Genomic DNA, 15421 nt, shown 5'->3' with positions numbered 1-15421 from the left:
TATCTTTCTGTGGAGATTTTTTGAACTGTAGCATGCTTTAGATTGATGACCTGTTCAACTCACTTGTCAGTGGTAAGTAGACCACTGTTCTTGTCCTCAAAAGCTGAAATATACATGTGGACTGTTATGAACGTGGACGTTCAGACATGATGTGAAAAAAGGAAATAATGAAAAGAAAATTGAAGGGTGAGAAGATTTCCTTTCTCCTATGAGGTGTCACCTTAAAACATCTGAGGTCTGAAGAACGAGAACTGATTAAGTCCACACCTTTGGAGAAGTATAGAATCTGAAATGTAGAGTATATTAACTAGTCCTTCTACAGGTAGGAGGATCCCCTACAAAGGTGAAACTAAATCTTCATATTCAAATACGATATCTTAAGGAATAATTCAGCAGGTTGTTGATAAGGAAGAACATCTTGATAGAATATGGTCCTTGTTAAGAAAATAAGGATAAAAAGGATTAGTTCATAGTGGCTTGGCAAGCATATAGTTTTTAGCTGAAAGATGCCTTTTTTGTGCTGCAGAATCTAAGATTTCACTTTTTAAAAATGTAGAGTCTGGTCTGTATGGTTGTAAAGAGAACCTTGTAAATGTGAACTGAGTGTGAACTTTTGCAGTGATTTCTGCCTAAGTCTGTAGATACCTTGAAACATCTCTGAGAGAGGGATTAGGTGCTACTGCTCATCTGACTGGGACAGTGACTCTGAAGCCTAATGATAATTTAAACAGCTATTTTATGGCTGATCAAAGCGTACAAAAATGAACAATCTACTGTGAATGGCATCTTGTTTGGTGGTTTTGAGTGGGCAGAATTTAGGAGAATACCATTTATTTTTTTCCAGTTTGATTCGTGGATTTTGAGAGAGGGAGTGGGACCACATCAGTTAGATTTGGAGTGTTCAGCCTTAAAGCTGTCTGACAAATGGGAGCAGTATAACAAGGCCATTGAAACTCATACTAGATGCATCTTTTTTAATGGATAATCTTTCTTCTATCACCATAATTAAGATGTTTGTAAAATTAGGGGTTTAGACATAGAAATGCTATTATAGTTTCTAAATTTGGGGAATTTAGCTAGAGGCATTGGAGAAAAGGGATTTAAACATTTCCCTGTAAGGTTGTAGACCGTCACAAAAATTGTACTAGTGCAGGAGAACCAGAAAGTGAAACACACCTGTAAATGAATTGTTTTAATTGTCTACGTTGAGTGAAATCTAAAAATTATAAATAAATGCAAATGGTGAATGTGAAACTAGATTTTAAAAATCATTTCAGCTGTAATATCACCACCTTGGACTAATAATAGAGATTAAAAAAAATGTGGAAGAGCCCTCTTAAATTATCACCACCAGAGGTCCTTAAATGACACGTTTCAGTAATACATGCCTTTTATTGATTGCTGGGTTAGCCTTGTGGGCTCTTTAATTTCCAATATATATAAAGGGACAAATGCCCCAGTACCTGTGAATATTTGATCATTCCAAAAGTATCTGTATTGGCTTGCCAAGAGAGCCAGTTTTTTATTGCTTGTTCTTTCTGTGACTTTTACACTAGCATTAAAAATGTATGAGCTCTGTGAAAAACCAGAATATAACACACAATCCACTGGATAGCATCCACGCTTTCTGACTTCCTCTCTGAATCAATGGTAACCAAACGCTGCAAACGATTGCACTTAGGATCTTAGAGCAGAAATTCCCTGAAGTACAATTTCTACTTGAGTTTAGTAAGTGTTTTGTGTGGACAAGCTTTCTGCACCTTGAGATCAGTCGTCATACTGTATATGATGTGGGTGAAGTAAGAAGCAGGTTAGATTTAGATTTTCAGGTAGGTCCTAGATCTGGAGACTTTAGCTAGACCCAGGAATGGATGATAGAATCAGTGATACAGCAATTTGACTATGCACTTGGCTCTGCTGAAAACTTAATGTGACCCCCTCCCTGCAATCCTTGACTCTTAGGAGGACTTCACTGTGGGAAACTGTGTCTTTATGCCTATTGGTATTTATTTACTCTGTAATTGATGTTTTTATCGAAAATTTGCTGGGGAGGAGTGTTAAGTGTATTGTCTGCAATTATGTGGTCAGATGGGGACAAAAAGGAGGTATTTGAGCCTTCTGTCAAAAAAGAAAAAACAGGAGATGATAAATATTTTCATCTGTTGGTTTGTATTTTTTCTAGACTAAATGAAAGAACTGGGTGAGTCAGTGAGGCTTGGGATGGAAAAATGATGTGGTTGGCTCTAATGGAGTAACTTTATTGACTTGTATAATAAATCCTTCTTGCAGGTCAGATTTCTAAATTATGAGGTTTAAGATATATAATTCCAGGTCAGCCAACTAAGAGGCTTAAACTACTAAGAAGATTTAAGAGATTTTTTTCACGTTGTAGTTTGTCAAAACAAACTGCAGTGCATTTAGAGAACCCAAATCAATGGAAGTGAGAGACCCTTGGAAACATTGCATAGTTTTGCTTTAGTAAAAATTGTTCTATCTTCATGGCTCACAAAAAGGAAATAAACCATACAGTATCAAATTCTACAGGAAATGCTAGGTATTGGGTATCTATATATATTTCTGTACCTTGGTACCCATCAAGGCTAATCTTGATTAAAGGGACACATTTCAATTTTGGTCACTTCCTCTCTGGGTTTAAATTGTACCATCCTTTCTCCATAGCCCTACAGATAACACTACAGTTATCTATCTACCTGCTAGTCCTGTCTCACTGTTGGTCATATATAGAGGTTGTGTAAGAGAGATATTCAACACATTCCACTAAATATACTAAGTGAAATAATACCCATCTATATTTGAGTGATAGATTGAATGATCTCTTTGAAGATGACTGACAGCCTTGGAGATTCTTGTAATGGTTTTAAATTAAAAAAAAAAATCAAGTAGAATTAAAGTACAGAAAAATCTCCTATCACTTCCCCATCCTGAACAAGGGGAGAAGACGACCTGAAAATACTTTGATGAAGAAAGTTCACTTCAAATTGGATGACTTTTTTAAAAAATAGCTTTTGATGCAGAATGAGTATATTTATTAACAGGAGGCCTGCATCTTCATCATGCTTTTCCGTAAGCTTGTTTGATATGTTTCAATAGCCCAGGTGCATACTTCGCTCTCTACTAACCAATTTCACTTTGCATGGCAGAGGGACACTTCTGCTGTGTAAAACCACTAAACATAGACTACTTAAATAAAAAACAAGGACTGTTTTTTTTAGTATCATGTCAGAGGTCTGAGTCTCTTAACTTTGACATGTATTTATGCCTTGGGGCCGCAGCATGCTCATGTAGGAATACCCACAGTCAATTTGGAACTGAAGCATAGCAACATCCAGCCCTTTCCTAAGGCCAGAAAAGCACAACTTAATACATTATTTTATTTCATTTCTTCAAACTTTTGGAATACGACTAAGTACCTAGCCCATAAATTAAAACTCATTATAGGAATATAAACAAACGGCTGCCCATAAACATCTCCTGAGCCTACAGTCTCCTCAGCGGCCTCAGAAAAGAAGGGGAAAAAGATGAGCTTTTACAGCGTGCATGGAAAGTCAACAAATTTGAGGTCTGGTGGACTCAGGTGAGGGTGACTGTTCCAAAATTGAGGACCCCTCACAGAAAATGCCATGCTAGCAGCTCCCCCTTATTTATATTAAGGGAGCCTCAGCTCGAGCACCTGAGCTCAACTGTGGCAGTTTAAACACTGAGAGAGAGGCAGTCTTTCTGGTAACCAGGTCTCCTAAGCACTGAGGGCTTTATAGGTTAAAAAAACCAATATGTTGAACTGAGGATAGTAACTGAAAAATTAGGGAAGGCAAAAATCCTTGGAGCACTGAGTGCCACTCCCTCCCTGCGTGGAAAAGTAGTTTTGTTTGTGCTTGTGAAATTCTAATTATACCACTTTACATGATTAAACAAAGCTAAAATTGCACTAACTTGCAGGTTTTGTTAAGTGAAGAGACGAGTGCCACTGCAGAGTTATAGTTTAATGTAACGATGTGTGTTTTGAGCTATAAACTGACAAACTGGGAAATTGCCCAAGTACTCCAGGACAAAATGGGGCCCACTGAAAAGCATAATAGGCAACCTGTTGCAAAGTAGTGCAGTGTTTTTAGTGATTTTCTGTTTTGGCTTGTGTCACAGCTTTAACTTTTCATATATCTTTTAATGAGAATTTAGCTTACCTCTATGATCTATAAATCCGATTGCATCAAATGATTTCTTTCACTTTAAAATATCTGGGTGATTTTTTTTTTTTTAACAAAAGCCACTTGTTTGTTTCAGAGGTGGATTTTCATCTCTGTATAATGGAGTGTTTTTTTCAATGTTTGCTATTTAAGGTGCAAATAATGTTTTCTGTCTTTAATAGGTGAATGTCTATGTGCTGGGAAAAACTTTCCTTCTGCTGGCCAGAGAGCTCTGCATAAATGCTCCAGCTATAGGTATTTTTTTAAGAGTTGGCTTTCAGTACTTGGGTATACTTTACTATAGTTTCACGATTGCTCTTAGAAGGCCAAAAATTTGCACAGTACAGTATTAAAGGGGCACTTTAAAATGAAATTCATAGTCCAGAGATAAAATGTGACAGTTACTGAAGTGTAGAAGTCATCTTAAAATAGAGAACACAATAGTGGGGCTGCTGTTGAATGCACGTAAGCTCGACACTATTTTCTTTTCCAGTAAAATGTCATTCACTACCTCTTAGTATAAGAATAGTGTAAGCCTTAATGAGAGTATGGACTGACATGAGAGAGAGATGCTTATCTACAAGCTTGTACAGACTTGTCATATTTCAGTTCAACCAAATAAGACACAATATTAGGTTAAGTATTTTCTAAATTTACTGTGTTCAGCACCTGAAGCTGCTGATGTCAACACTTGAAATACAAGAGGATTTATGGAAAATGAGGAGCTTTGTTTTGAGAGAACGTTAGTAATCAGTTTACTTCTACTATTATTTTTGTTTTAAAAGTGGTGGTTGAAATAAGCACAGGTTATGTTGTATGAAAACAGTTTTTAATCTAACATATATATTAAAATCTGCTTTTAGTAGTAGCAGCTCCAGACAGCAGTGTATGCGTGTTACATTTCAGTACTTTGTCAAGCCTGGCAGACTCTGAGCCACAGAAAACCTTGCTAACTCCACTTAAAGGGATTGGTTCATAAGGGTATCGTGTGACTGTTACCTGCCTCTTTATTCTAATATTTTTCTCTCTCCTGTATTTCCTTCAACTTAACATCTTTTAGTCTGCATTGAGGGACTGAGAGATTTTTTTTGTCATCAACAAACAGGCAACTTCAGTCTACTTACAGCTAGCCCTTGAGGAGCACTTGAGAACATTGCTCTCCCTGGAAACTAAGCATCACCTGTCCAAATACTGAGTTCAGTGATCATGGAGTCTCGATAAGATGTGACAATACACAGCTATCAGCCAAGTCACTGGGCTAGTTCACTTGGCATATCTTAATACTAGATGAAAAGAATATTCTCCCTCTGATTTTTGCAGTGGAAATCCAGCTCCCTCAGTATTTTGCACTGCAGTTTCTAAAGACAGAACAGGAAGTCCTGTATTATTGTTTGTATTTTAATTGAATTGTCTTACAGCAGCCAGCGAATATTTGTCTGGAAAACAAGCAAGCCTTTAAACTAAATATTAGTGGTACTTTTTACACCAGGAAAAAAAAAATCTCTAATCCCCGTTTTGTACTTTTTCCAAGGTCACTGCTACAAGGATGAGAAAAGGGTCCTACTTATAGTACACAGTAAATATTTTCAACTGCCTAATCTCGAATGATAGAAAAAGCTACTTCAGTCATTTTTGTAGTCTGTATCCTGGAATTAGCTCAACAGGTGTAAATATGTGATAAAGTACATTTGAGGGATTATTTCACCTGTCAGCTGTATGAAAAAGCAAAGAGGGTGCTCTTGGTGTGCAGCCTGTTTAGGTGGCTTCCTCCCTCATCATCAGGAATTTTAAATGTACTATTTAAGATTTTTTTTATCAGACTGTGTGTCTCTCAAGCTAGCATCTGAATTTGGGCAGTTTAATTATTGATATTTCAGTTCTTAGCTCCTTCAGTGGGTTTATGTAGATTGTAAGGATTTTATATATATATATAAAGCTGCATTTAAATGTGGCTTAGTACTGTAACTTTTACCAAATATACATAAAACAGAGTCAAAGTTCTTACTTCATACATTGGTTTCGAATTATCCTAGTCCACACACAGTTTCTGAACCAATTTAATAAATCTGTTTTTAACTGTGTGTAGACAAGGGCCTAGACATTAGACCAGTCTGTTGCAATTTACTTGAAAATGGGACAGATGTCAGTTTAATCTAAAGCTTCCCTAACTCTACAAAGAGCAAATGCAGTAGCTGCAGAGAACTTAATCTGAATGAAATCTTGTAAGGTTTCAAATAAAAGCTTAGGATATTTTTTAAAATCAGCTTTACAGTCGCTCAAACCTTTCTGCTTTGTCACTGAAGTTTAAGAAAACTGTGCTTCCTTATACATCACCTCCAAGGTGGGAAGAAACTGTATAGTGTGCCTGTTTGTGGAGAGCTTTAGTGACCTTGCAAAGCAATCTCTATATTTGTGCTGATAGTTATGCCTTTTATAGACAAACTCAGTAGTCTGAGTGTTCTGTTTATCATTTTCTTAGGAATCCCACCACTAAACTGTACTATAGATATATTAACAGACACAAGTCATACGATCAGCAATGATCAAGTACACAGGTTTTAGGGCAAGTAAAAATGTTTTATATTTCACAGATTCATAAACTGCTCTAGTTTAGAACATCCTGCTTGAGTCAGCTGCAGTCTGCGAGTTAGTTATCTATATACAAAATAAATGCACATTACGTGCAGAATTTAACATTTTTCTGCATGTTGCAGTTTTAATTAAGTCAAATATCTTATGAATAAATAAAATAAGATTAAATTCAAGAGCATTCCTTCACTTATTTTGATAGCCTGATGTAGTAGATAGGTAAGTAGCCTAACATTCCACACTGCTGTAGAGGTTTGTAGTAATCAAAAAAATCCTTTAGTGTGAATAGCAGTACTGGAATACAGTCGAAGTAAAATGCATCATGCATAGAAAATGAGTTCAGGTATTTGTCCTCCTTGTACTCCAGTTCCATTGGTACTATCAGAGGAGCACTGGAACTGGAATGTTACTTTTCCACATTGTACTTCAGTCATTCCCTCTTGCCCAAAATAACTAAGTTCATTGCCATCAAGAATGGCACTTACGTTGTAAAATGTGTCTTGCTCAACCTGCACAGGGTGTTCAAACCACACAGAGAAAGTATTACTGGATCCATCAGAGGTAAACTTTGTCAGATTTTGAGCAAGAACAACTCCTAGACGCTTAAGTTCAATTTTGACGCTGTATTCAGCTTTACCACAGCTTGACCCATACAAGCCTAGTCCTGCTATGAATATCCTTTTATCTACAGCAAATTGGATACTGTCACAGCGACCTCTGTACCTCCATTGGTTACTACGATATGCAGACGATTGAAATCGATGGCATCTTTGAGGTACAAGTCCTTTTCTTTTTGTCAGTGGAAATTCTAGCTTGGGTTTATTTGCAGCTGTATACCATAAGAATATATTATGTGTTTCCTCAAGGGTAAGGATGTCAGATTGAGCAGCTCCATTGGCAAACTCCTCCAAAGTCATAGTTGGAATTCGCACCAAATATAAAGCTTTTCCTAATACATTCCTCTTGTTCCTTGGTGTAATTGGTAGCCCTTGTCTTTTGCATTCAGCCTCTGCCCAATTAAGAACAGCCTCAAAAACTACCACCTCTTTAGTGTTTAGTGCTTCCCTGGTTACAATGATCTCTAGTGTTTGTTGATCAATTTCACAGAAGCCTTCTGACTTCAATGCCATTTCTGCTTGAGCATCAATTACTTCCCAGCAGCGCTGGGTCAATTCTGGCTCCTCAAAGAGTCTGCTCTGAGACAGCAGAACACAAGCATTTTTAGCCTCTAAACTAGTCTCCAGAAAATTGACGCAAGCCTTTGCTAAGGCTGGGACGATATACTTCTTGGCAGCATACAGAGTAGCGAGCACTGTGTCAGCTTCCAGGTCAATTTCATCACTATACATATACCTAAACAGAATAAAAAACAAGTATTTTTAAAAGCAATATAAGCCCTGAGAGATTAAGCTACAATTGTCATAACTGACAAGTAGCAATTTGTCATATTTGACATTTGTCAGCACATTTAATAAAGTGTAATAGCTGCATGTTCCTAGATGCCGTTTAAAAGATTTTAAAGATTTTTATAAACCACTTTTAGTCTCTCCACAGGATTTGTAGACTCCTAATGGCCACTTACTTTAATAAGATTAGAAAGGCTGCAGGTTCCACATCTGGTATATGGATTTCAGATCTGACCTCTGCAAGATCACCATAAAACATAGCATAGAAGACAGAGCTACCAACTGCCAAAACATACTGTTAAAAAAAAAAAGACAAGTATGTCTTTAGTATGTAGCTGTAGTAATTAAACATACTAGCTGACAGAAGAGATACTGGGGGAAACTTAAAAGCTTCAGTTCAAATAGAAATCCCTTAAACTGTCCCATTATAATTAAGATATAAATAAGTTATTTATTTACTTTGGAGATAAGACAAAAATATCATAATAAGACAAGTTAACTCCACTACCCTAGCAGAAGGAAAAAATATCAGCTGCACAAACCTTGTGGGCAGGAACTTTCTTTGATGCCCCCAGGGGGCCTACGATAAAATGTACATCAGCCATAAGTTCGTTATTGAACATCAGTGCGTTCCTGAAAGTAACAGGAAGGGAGAAACCAAATTAGACTTGCCAAGTTTATCACCTGATGCCACAATGCGACCTAATGCTACATAAATTGAGTCCTGGTTTCAGTAGGTGTCTACTCCACCCCCTTGCTACAGCTGGTGCAATGGGACACAGTGGGATACCTTCTCTCACTGTGGAGTCGGTGGTTGCACAAGTGAGTTGAGAGCAGAATGTGGCCAATATACAGATGCAATACTTGAACTCCCCTGGCCTTAGGCTGCAGGGGGCCTGTGACTGCCACAACTTGCTGTTTTTTTGGCTTGGGGAGCCAGACTTTCTCTTCCCACCCAGTGTTGGGTGGCAGGGCTGCTCATTGCTAAACAACCCATGTTCCCTGCCTTTGGCACAGAAGGGGGATGCCATGGGACTGGCTCCTGCCCTATAGTTCTCCTGCAGGGTGGGGGGGCAAGGGCTGCCCAGGCTCTGTACACTCTGGCCAGGCTGGCACTTACCTCTCCCGCAGGGTGGGGTGGAAGGACTGCCAGTTGGAGCTCTCCAAATTGTTGTTGTTCAGGTTTTGCAGTTGCGGCGGCGGCGGCTGGGCACTCTGCTGAAGCTGAAGGGCGTTTTTCTTGCTATTGGCAGCAGCAGTGACGGTGGCAGCAGCAGCAGCGTTATTACTGTTTGCAATATTGGTGTTAGCGCTGGCAGGGTAAAGCTCTGCAGCCATCTTCTTCTTCAGGGAGAGGGGCACTACCTCATAGCATGCTGGCACCTTGCCGTTTGACCTCACGCTCTTTTTGGACTTCTTTAAGGTCTCTGGAAGCAGAAGAAAGAAAGTCAAACACTTCATGATCCTGCCATTGAGGCACCCATGGGGCAGTGGCATGAGCAAGAGGACAGCTATTCTAAAGTCAGGTCCCACTACCTGGATACTTATGATTTTAAACTGCGGCTTTTGCTCAGAAGCCCCGAGCGCCTTTTCTAGGGAGCAGAACAGTGCCGTAAGGAATGATGCCAGTGCTCACCTTTGCTTGAAGGTCCCAGCCTCAAGACCACAGGCAGGATTGCAAAGGAAGACCCCAGGAGGGATACAGGCAAAGTGTTTCCCCAAAAGGAGGAGTAGCAGAGTCAATCCATAAAGCCCCCAAGAGTTAAAGCCCAGCCAGCGCCGAGCTGCTGCCAACCACTGGATCTTCTTTGAAAGGCGACTCGGATCCTTCTTCCGGGCAAGGGTTAAACATCTGCAGAGAGAGCAGCAAGTTCCCAGCCCCAGTATTTAAACAAGGGCCGAACAAACCCTGGCTGCGGGTCCCAGTCCGCACCTTGTAATTCCTCCGCACGCGAGGGGAGGCGGCTGCTGTGAATCCCGCCGCGCTGCCCGCCGAACAAAACTTTCCCAGATTCAGTCCTGCTCGGAGCAGATGCCCACGGGGCGGTGTGAGGGTCCGTGCCCCGCGCAGCGCCCCTGCGCCTGAAAGGCCAGAGCCGCTGGGCGCGTCTCCGCGGGCGCTGCCGCCTCCTTGCGCGGTTGTGGTTCTGCAGCCAGCAGCGGGGCCGGGCGCCCGTGTCCTCACGCGTGTGCGCTGCCCCCTCCGTGTGTGTGTGTGTGTGTGTGTGTGTCGGCTTCCCTCCGCCTCCTGCCTCAAATAGCCAGCCGCGGCCCCGCGCGTCACGCCCGCCTGCTCCAATGGGGAGCGGCGGGGCCCGGCCCCGGGCTCCCTCCCTTCCCAGACAATATGTCATTCTTCTCCGCTCCCTCCTACCCGCCAGCTCGCCCCCCCCCCCCCCCCCAGCCGCTTGGGAAAATTACAGGGAGCCAAAATCCACCGCCCAGGAAAGGCTGCAATGGAGCCAAATGTACTGATGCTCCAAATTCACCCCCAGAGGCGGGGGGAGCCTTACACTAGCAACCCCCCTCCCCCGGTGCAATGGGGACCTACCCCGCCAACTTCCCTCCAGCCCTCTGCAAAGTAAACCCAGCCCCACGGGCGATCCGCAGTCTGCGTTCAACTTCCCCGGGAGAGCCCCCAGCTCTGCAGCGTCCCCCCCGCCCGAGGGCAGCTCAGAGCTTGGCTTGACTCGGGCTTTGATGCTGAGCCAAGGTGAACCAGGAAGGCAGTAAACAGATGGGGGCAGAGCTGGCGATCGGAGCGACTTTTCTTCCTGAAAGCCTCCCTTCGCTCCCCCCTCCCCGCCGCCCGTGCACCTAGAGAGCCTGCGAGGCTGTTGTTTTCTTCCCGATCCCGGGCATTACTTGCAGCAGCAGAGCAAGTCTGACATGTTGCAGAGTGGGAGCCCCAGCAGGCACGGCAGAAATGCCACGCAGAGGCACAGCAGCGCTGCAGTTTGGGACTCAGCTGCTGCCCAGCTGCGGGGGAGCTCTGCAGAGACCCAGCCTGCCCCAGACCACGCAAAAAGTCGGGGTCACTGTACCTGCCGCCCTCACCAGGCGTCCCTCCGTCCACACCGAGCTGGGAAAGTTTGCACGGGAGGCTGCTCCGTGGAGTCAGAAGCCATGATTATGGAAATGGTTGGGAAGACGGGAGGGGGCTGGGTCTGGGTCTGAGATCCTGTTTCTGTGCAGCCAGTCGTTCCCAGCCGGACCGAGCGAGGGCGCCCCAAGGCCTTCTGCGGCCGCCTTTCGCGCAAAGCTGCTTGCTGTCAGGCCGTTTCTCCCTCCAGGGTTTGGACTTTTCGGAGCCGCAAGAGCACAGACAAAACATTAAGTTGTCCCGGTGGTAAAAGCAGTGAGGGATATTCAGGATGTAAGTGAGAACTGCAGCTGACACTTGGGCTACATTCCGAGTGCGTGGAAACTGGAGTATCCTGCACACATCCAGACAGTGTGAGGGTGGGGTTGTAGCAGGAAAGGCAACGGCTGGGCTTTATCTTAAACCCCCAGCCTGTTGGTTATTTTCCCAGCTACAACCCCATCCATCACCCTTCCACACCTGGGGTGTCACACTCCTGCTCCTGACTAGTCTCTGTTTACCAGTGTGTAACTTGCACCACTATTGCCCTCACCTCTGAGTTTGATTTCTAGCACTTCGCTGGATTATAGCTTTGCCACACTTTCTGTGGGGTTTTTTTGTGTGTGGGATGGTGGTGGTGATAAGAGGAGCAGTCATTTCTGACCAAGGCCTGGCATTAACCTCCTGAAGCACACTGTATTACAGTAACTGTTCACAGACCACACATTTATGCCTTCTCTGTTTTGTATGATCCAGCAATTCTTGCTTTCTGGCTCATAATGATGATTTTGAAATTTTGTGGCCACCTCTTTTTTCACCCTGAAATGTGTGTCATCTGTTTTGATGAGTACTGCTGAAAGCAGAGGTGTCACAACAAAGGTAGGATAGGAAGGAAGGATGGGGGGGGAACTTTCTGAAGCGTGCAAGCTGTAGTAGCATAAATAAACATAACTAGTAGCTGATCCTGCAAGCTGTTTGGCTCAGAATGACCCCTGCAAATGCACGGTATTTCCCTGAAGTCAATTGGGCTCTGTATGGGAGCCGAGTTCTGCCAGCCTGGAGCAGTCTGTAGCATCTGCGCATTTATTTGGAATGAGTTTAAAAAAAACCGCAGTATTCTACTTCTAACTTAACTTTTTAAAAATGTGTTGGCTTGTTTGCATCCAATTAAGAAGTTGGTTTTACATTCATCCTAGACCTACATTTAATTCTTATACTCTTAATATTGCATTGCAGCCATTTGCAGTCTGCCGGTTGGTGGAGAGCTTCTTTTCAGTGTTTGTTTTTGTTTAAGTCATTTGCATTTACTACTTTTCAAGACTCCGATTGTTTCGCTAGTTTAAAAATGTAAATTAATAATGTGTAGCACAAACTGGTTTCTGTCAAATGATCTGTGGGCATGAATGTCGGCAGAATTTCCTGGAAAGCTACAATGCAAATGTTTGTCAGTTCATAGAAATTACAGCGAAAAAATGCTCTGAAGAATTTAAAGTAATAATAAATTCCTCCCCTCATTTGAGGCCTTGATTTTCTGGGGTGCTGAGTGGCCTCAGCTCCCACCTAAGTTGAGCCGTTTTGTATAAACCCTGCCAAGTGAACTTGTGAAGATTTTGGAATTGTCACCGTAACACATTTGGTGTTTTGGAATAATGTAAAATGGAAATTGGAAATGTAAAAAGCTAGAGAAATGAGTTTTCACTTTAAAGGGTCATTTTGTTTTGTTGAATTATGACTTAAACAGGTTTTTGTTAGTTTTTTTTTTAAAATGAGACCATAGTTTTGAAAGACCTTTATAGTGGTGGTGGTGTGGTTTTTTCTTTTTTAACTGAAGGATTTGAAGGTAGATATCCCTGGTGTATTCTTTCAGACAATCCAGTTACTTTTTGGTGATAAACACCTTAAAATACATTGTTAGACAGACATCCCTGATGTTAGATGTGATATGGATGATGATTGGAGAACAGTGGGAATTATTCTGTTTTCCTTACTAATTGCCTTTGGGAGTTAATATTTCTATTGTTTTATTTATAATCATGTTTACTAGTTGATTCCATTTTGTAATTTCAAAATTCTTTGGGAGAAATACTTATGTCTCGAAGTTTTTGATTTAAAGTAAAATATGCAGACTTTTAAATGGAAAGGCTGGAGGTGTGTAGTGCAGTCCTGGTAATTGGAAATGGCAACAGGATATCCATTGTTTGAACTTAGTAGTAAAATGTAACTGGTTTGATTAATTGCAAATCTGTAAGACTATTTAAATGAATGTTTATCAGTTAAAGTGCCCAAATGGGGAATCAGCTAAGGAAATTGAGTTGAATGTAATAGTTAACAATTTACCATACCCCATAGATTTTGGGTCAAGTGATAAGAGGCTGCCAGGAAATGAGAAAATGATGCCCCGGAAAAAAGAGTAAACAAGTATAGAGCATAGCTTTTAAAAGACTCTATTTGATAAACTAGAAGCTGGTTTAGGTAAAGCAACCACCCATACAGACAGCTTTTTGCTGTTCTATTAGTCTATAGCTGATAACACCAAAATTTGAAATTACCTTATACATAGAGGGGCAGATACTTATTTGGTGTAAATTATCTTAGTTCCGTTGAAGTCAATGACATTTTACACCAGCTGAAGTTATGTTCTGGTGTGCCTGACAAACAGCTTTTTCTTTTGCTGGAGTATGAATCGGTGACTATGGAATTTTGATTAAGGAACTGTAGCTGGTTAAATTTGGAGATACGTGTAGACTTTTGGTAGTAATATTTTATTTATAAACAGATTATGTTTCAAAGGATAATAATTTACAGTTAGGTACAGAGACACATAAGTTAGTATACATGTTGCTGTACCGGTGAATGTTAAAAAGTTTGGATCTAAATTATCCCCCAATCCTGCAAATGCTTGAGTTAACACATATGCGGAGTCACCCATTATTGTCCATAATATGCATAAAGTTAGGCACATGTACCAGTCATTGCAGAACAGTGGCCTAAGAGTATATGTGGAATACACCATGAGGATACTTTAAAAATGTTTAACTGTAAAGCAAAAAAGGAATAGTGTTTTAGCTGTTAATTGGTACAGAGATTAAAAAGGTGTTTCTAAAGAATCACCAGGTCAAAGGATCCAGTCTCCAAAAAAAAAAAAAAAAAGAAAAAAAAAAGGCATTGTTGTAGGAGTTTTCTGTTACTGAGATACATAGCAAATCAACCATGGAATGTCTGTGGTACACTTGTTCAGGGTGCATGTTTCAAAAGCTAAAAGTCAAGATTAGAAATAATTGTATTTTATTGTGTTGCAGATCCATGTTTATATATTCCTCGTTTTGCGCACATGCTAGAATTTGGAGAAAAGAACCAGAAGGTATCAATGACAGCTCTAAGATTATTACAGAGGATGAAAAGAGACTGGATGCACACAGGACGCCGGCCATCGGGGCTCTGTGGAGCAGGTATCTAAAATCTTGTGTCAATTGTTCAGCGCACAAAGTGCCAATCTGATTTGCTATATAAAAAAGCTCTGTTTTGGGGTTTAGTCATCAGATGGTGACTTTTCGTCTCTTAGCTGAGAAGTTATTAGATACCCTTTGCTCTTATGGCCTAAATGTGCAGAGCCATGTTCAAATCCAGCAACTTCTTCATCCAAAGCATTTCCAAAATTCAACCTTTTATTTCTGTCCATGGTGCTAAGACTTTTGTTCCAGGCCCTCATGTTCTTGCAGCTTGTTTACTCTACCCTCCTCTCGGTATCCATACCACTCACTCTAATATGTGCAAAATATAGTTGCTAAGATCATCATCCTTCCCTGTTGCTCTGCCCATGTCACAACTCTACTGAAGTCCCTCTACTGGCTCTGCAAATTGAAGCTTTTTGTCCTCACCTTTGAACCTACCCCTCCTTTCTTAATCACTTTTATTCCCCATTGCATAGTCCCCATCCCCTCTAACTTGCCAGTGATACTAACTTTGACCTCCCATTTCTCCTCTTTTCCCACAAATATCTATATGCGTTCTTTTATGCTGCCCCTCATGCATGAAGTGCCCTCCCTGAACTAATCATGCTTCTCTGCAAGAGACCCATTTATGCTCTAATACCTACAAAAAACCCAGCAACTTAGGTTAGGTTGAGTCAGGGATAGCTGATA

At 41.3% G+C, this 15421-nt stretch overlaps 2 protein-coding genes across 7 annotated transcripts in view; one reads left to right on the top strand and one right to left on the bottom strand.

Moving 5' to 3' along the window:
* BRF1 (BRF1 general transcription factor IIIB subunit) overlaps positions 1-15421 on the top strand; it is a 231604-nt gene that overhangs the window by 91694 nt on the left and 124489 nt on the right. For 2 of the 3 annotated variants that reach the window (XM_048853602.2, XM_048853603.2), the window contains exons 5-6: positions 4385-4457; positions 14579-14728. In XM_048853602.2, coding sequence (XP_048709559.1) covers positions 4385-4457; positions 14579-14728 — 223 coding nt within the window. Of the gene's footprint in view, positions 1-4384; positions 4458-11552; positions 11574-14578; positions 14729-15421 lie in introns of those variants that run through there. The other variant, XM_048853604.2, reaches the window with a different exon arrangement.
* BTBD6 (BTB domain containing 6) lies at positions 6759-11383 on the bottom strand. 4 transcript variants are annotated; one of them, XM_048853613.2, is made up of 5 exons: positions 11242-11383; positions 9318-10049; positions 8740-8830; positions 8374-8492; positions 6759-8144 (listed from the first exon to the last, which is right to left on the bottom strand). In XM_048853613.2, the coding sequence occupies exons 2-5, from the start codon at positions 9692-9694 to the stop codon at positions 7112-7114; spliced, it is 1620 nt and encodes a 539-aa protein (XP_048709570.2). In that variant the 5' UTR covers positions 9695-10049; positions 11242-11383; the 3' UTR covers positions 6759-7111. The 4 variants fall into 4 exon arrangements, with proteins under 4 accessions (XP_048709570.2, XP_074986029.1, XP_048709572.2 ...); XM_075129928.1 differs by having other exon boundaries at positions 9318-9624; positions 11242-11376; XM_048853615.2 differs by lacking the exon at positions 11242-11383 and having other exon boundaries at positions 9318-9624; positions 9834-10549.

The sequence above is a fragment of the Caretta caretta genome, chromosome 6 (genome assembly GCF_965140235.1).
Source record: "Caretta caretta isolate rCarCar2 chromosome 6, rCarCar1.hap1, whole genome shotgun sequence".
In the NCBI taxonomy this organism is placed as follows: domain Eukaryota; kingdom Metazoa; phylum Chordata; order Testudines; family Cheloniidae; genus Caretta; species Caretta caretta.
The sequence above is the reverse complement of the archived record's forward strand: the minus strand, read 5'-3'. Positions and strand labels throughout refer to the sequence as shown.